Raw genomic sequence first — 4,530 nt, forward strand, 5'->3', positions numbered from 1 at the left:
TTTTCATGCGCCGCAGCCGGGGATAACCTTGCCTGCGCGCACGGTGCAACGTGAGCGCGCGTCCCCCTCCGCCTGTCTCCGCTGACCCAAGTTTGAACTCGCTGAGAGAGAGATATCATTTTTATAACACACACACACACGCGCGCACATACACAGATGCAGAGGAGGAGGAGGAGGAGGAGGTTAAAGTCTTCCAGATTAGGAAGAGGTCGAATATGAAAGTAGTCTGATAGAAGCTGAGTCAAGCAGAGGACAGGCTCATGCTCTGCTCTCCACTCTGCTGTTAATCATCATTTCATCTTTCTGTCATATGCTCCCCTCGCCGTTGCACTGACACATCACAGAGGCAAGAGGTTAATGTGTCAGTCAGAGGACACAACACACGGGCAGCTTGCACACGGATCGAATTAGAAACGTGCGTAAAGATCGAGTTACGTGCGTAAAAGTAGGGGGAGAGAGAAAACAAAAAAAAGGTAAAACGGAGATAAAAATAACTGTGAATGAGTGGCAGCAGTGAGAGCCGCAGGGAGAGGGGATTACTCCTCAAGCCTCTTTTACATTTTCTGAGGCCCCCCAAAAAATGTGCTGCTTAAAAGCTTTTTGCTCTTGAATGCAGGCCGCCCTGCAGGCACGATTACTGATCCTGCGAGCGGGTCTTAAGCCAAGGTAATGAGTGTGTAAACTAGCTGCCTTATTGCCAACAAAGGCGTCTTGGGACGTGCTTCCATTGTCTCGGGGGAATCGTCACCTTTTCTCAGTGAAATCCGCCGCGGATTGTCTGCGTGCAACAGGAGGTAGGGATTAAAGATGGAACAAATGGTGGAGGCAAGTCAGCCCAGTACAGGCCGGAGGCGGGGCCGAGTGACACCCACAATTAAAGATGAACTTTGTGTGAACTAATTTATCTGAGGGAGGAGAGCTGCCCGCAGTCCGGGGAGACTATAAAAGCGCAGGATGCGCCTCTACGGAGCTTCAGTAGCTGATAAAGCTTCACCTGAACTCATCCAATAACAGAGAGAAAAATAGAAGAAGACGCCGCGACACCATGGCTCTGAGCGCGCTGCTGGCCACCTTGCTGTGCACCATCGTGCTTCCCATCCTGCTCTTTCTGGTGGCGGTGAGGCTGTGGGAGGTTTACATGATCCGAGGCAGAGACCCGAGCTGCTGCAGCCCGCTGCCGCCCGGCTCCATGGGTTTACCTTTCATTGGAGAGACGCTGCAGCTCATCCTCCAGGTAAATGAACGAGCGAATGCACGCGAGACAGAGCCGCTTCCGCAAGCAAAAACAAATTAATGATGACGAATGCACGTGCGGGGAATGGATGGCGCTTCAAATTAGTAAACAAACCCAAACATTTTCTCTGATTCCTTGAGCCGTTTGTGTTTTGTTCCAGTTTTATTCAGTGCGTAAAACTTGGAAAAGTACTTTTTGATATTGTGTTTTGTCTGTTTGTTTGTTTATTCAACCCCTCCTGGTTTTTGTTTGTGTTGCGCAGAGGAGAAAGTTTCTGCGGATGAAGCGACAGAAGTACGGATACATCTACCGCACGCATCTCTTCGGGAATCCCACTGTCCGCGTAACGGGAGCGGACAACGTCAGGCAGATTCTGCTGGGCGAGCACAAGCTCGTGTCCGTGCAGTGGCCCGCGTCTGTGCGCACGATCCTGGGCTCGGACACGCTCTCTAATGTGCACGGATCTTTGCACAAAAGCAAGAAAAAGGTATTTTTTTTGGATTTGATATTAAGTCTTACACTCAAAAGCTAATGTAGATGCTCAAAATGACCCTTTAAAATCACATTATTCACTCATTCACACATGTACCTGTCTGAGAAGATAACCTGATAAAAGCAAATTATTGATTTTACTTAGGAAGATGGATGATTATTAACAGGCAAAATAAACTTTGTGAAACTTTCTAGAAAATAACAAGATTTTTCAATACAAAAACTAATATCACCAAGCTAATATCCTTACACTTATACCAGTTAATTTCTTTCATTTGGTTATTGTTTGAGTTGTTTCTATGGACAGAGGCACATTGAAAGTCAAAAACTTAAATAACATTGATCAAAATAGTAGGGTTATAAAATACAATTATTGATTTGTCTGACATTATTCAGATGTTCAGTCCTCTCCCCTTTCCTCACTCATTAACCCCCTCTGCTTGTGTTCAGGCCATCATGCGTGCCTTCTCCAGGGAAGCTCTGGAGCTCTACATCCCCGTCATCCAGGAGGAGGTGCGGGCGGCGGTGAAGGAGTGGCTCTCCCGGGACTCGTGCGTGCTGGTCTACCCGGAGATGAAGCGGCTCATGTTCCGCATCGCCATGAGGATCCTGCTGGGCTTCGAGCCGGAGCAGATCAAGACCGACGAGCAGGAGCTGGTGGAGGCTTTCGAGGAGATGATCAAGAACCTTTTCTCTCTGCCCATCGACGTGCCCTTCAGCGGCCTGTACAGGGTAAGAGAGAAACACGACAGCTTATTTGTGGAGCTATAAAGAGAGAGTAACTATGGTGGATTGCACAAGTTTGTTTAAATGTAGCCAGTCAATTAAATGATCGTGTCTCCTCTCCAGGGTCTGAAGGCGAGGAACTTCATCCACTCCAAAATAGAGGAGAACATCAAGAAGAAGGTGCAGGAGTCGGACAAGGGCTCGACTCACCGAGACGCTCTGCAGCAGCTCATAGACAGCAGCAAGAAGAGCGGAGAGCCCTTCAGCATGCAGGTGATGATTGTGTTGATATACGTCGCATTGTCTGTGAGACACTAGCTTTAGTTTTGGGTCTAATCTAATCCTGTTTCTGTTTTTTTGTGGCTCTAGGCCATTAAGGAGTCGGCTACAGAGCTGTTGTTCGGAGGACATGAAACCACAGCGAGCACGGCCACGTCCCTGGTCATGTTCCTGGGCCTCAACCCTGAAGCCGTGGACAAAGTGAGACAGGAGCTAATGGACAAAGTAAGAACACTGCACTGTCTAAAAAAAGAATTCTGGTTTTCCACACCTTCCACCTTTTGTCTTTGCTTCGCTTGCCAACAAATAAACCAGCTGTGGTTTGACGCATATATTCATTGTTGTTTATTCTTGTGTTCAGGAGGAGCAGGGAGTGGACGTACAGAACCTGAACATTGAGTCATTGGAGTTATTAAAATACACCGGGTGTGTCATTAAAGAGACTCTGAGGATCAACCCTCCTGTACCTGGAGGCTTCAGAGTGGCCCTCAAGACATTTGAACTCAACGTAAGTAAACAAAGATTTCAATCTCGGTGTTCAGAAAGTTCCCTCGTTGAAAAAAAAAAAAAAAAGTGGACTGGAAAGTAATTCTCTGCTCTTTATCACCTCAGGGTTATCAAATCCCCAAAGGCTGGAATGTCATCTACAGTATCTGCGACACGCACGACGTGGCGGAGATCTTCCCCAACAAGGAAGCCTTCCAGCCCGAGCGCTTCATGACCAGGTCCTCGGGCGACTCCTCCAGGTTTCAGTACATCCCGTTCGGAGGCGGCTCCAGAATGTGCGTGGGCAAGGAGTTCGCCAAAGTCCTGCTGAAGATCTTCCTGGTGGAAGTGGTCACCAAGTGCCACTGGACTCTTTTGAACGGGCCGCCCACCATGAAAACAGGACCTACTGTCTATCCCGTGGACAATCTGCCAACCAAGTTTACCAGCTATGTACAAAACTAAACAGCGGGGCGGCGGCGGCGGGGGCGGCGGCGGCGGCGGCGGCGCGCGTGTGTGGTTGTTTCCTAGCAGCGGTGTGAAAATTTGCGTGTGTTTTACTTCCAAATGTGCTGAGTTTGGAAGCACTCAGGTGTTTTATTTGTTTTTTTTTTTTTAGGAAACAGAGCAGACATGACATGGTTATTTTTTGGATGTGTTTCCATGTGGTCTTCTTCATGCATGAACTGTAAATATTGTAGATGATTCAGAATGTATTTCATATTATTATTATTTTATATATGATAGCGTTGACTTTGGATTTGTACATATTCTTTTTTTTTTCTTCTTCTTTTTTTTGAAGCTATGAACAAACTTAACAAGAGGCACTATACGCAGACATGGAACACTTAAATCAATTCAGAGGTGTGTCTATAGGGTTGTGTACATATATATAAAATGTAGAGTCTGTTTATATAACTTCTGTATCTTATACCAGCTTATTTAAGTCATGTTACATTGTATGAGCTTTTTATTTAATAAAACTGTTTTACAATGAATCCTGTAGTGTATATGTGTGTGTGTGTGTGCCATTACCACAGAATGAACACTATAACTCTAATTTCATTGTAGAGCTGCGTCCACACAGATGATTGATTCACTCAGCCCCTCCTCTCTCTGCTCCACGTCCCTCACACACACACACACACACACTGTCAGTGCAGTCAGCCAGTCTGCGAAACAGAAATGATCGACATTTTTAGTGGGAGGGTGAGATCTGATAACCGGTGTCACTGAAGACAAATGTGGAGACACAATGTCCGCCAGTGTGAACTGACTGGAGCTGGATCACCTGTGAGACATGTTTCTACCAG

At 46.7% G+C, this 4,530-nt stretch overlaps 1 protein-coding gene across 1 annotated transcript; it reads left to right on the forward strand.

Annotated features, from left to right (window-relative positions):
• Positions 1-1,045: 1,045 nt before the first annotated feature.
• On the forward strand, positions 1,046-3,682 carry cyp26a1 (cytochrome P450, family 26, subfamily A, polypeptide 1; the record flags this gene model as incomplete). Its single annotated transcript, XM_083903618.1, has 7 exons — positions 1,046-1,234; positions 1,497-1,721; positions 2,177-2,458; positions 2,576-2,725; positions 2,822-2,956; positions 3,093-3,239; positions 3,344-3,682. 7 exons carry the CDS (start codon positions 1,046-1,048, stop codon positions 3,680-3,682), a joined length of 1,467 nt encoding a protein of 488 aa, XP_083759744.1.
• Between the last annotated feature and the right edge of the window lie 848 nt (positions 3,683-4,530).

The sequence above is a fragment of the Microchirus variegatus genome (assembly GCF_963457635.1).
Source record: "Microchirus variegatus genome assembly, chromosome: 17".
Classification (NCBI taxonomy): Eukaryota; Metazoa; Chordata; class Actinopteri; order Pleuronectiformes; family Soleidae; genus Microchirus; species Microchirus variegatus.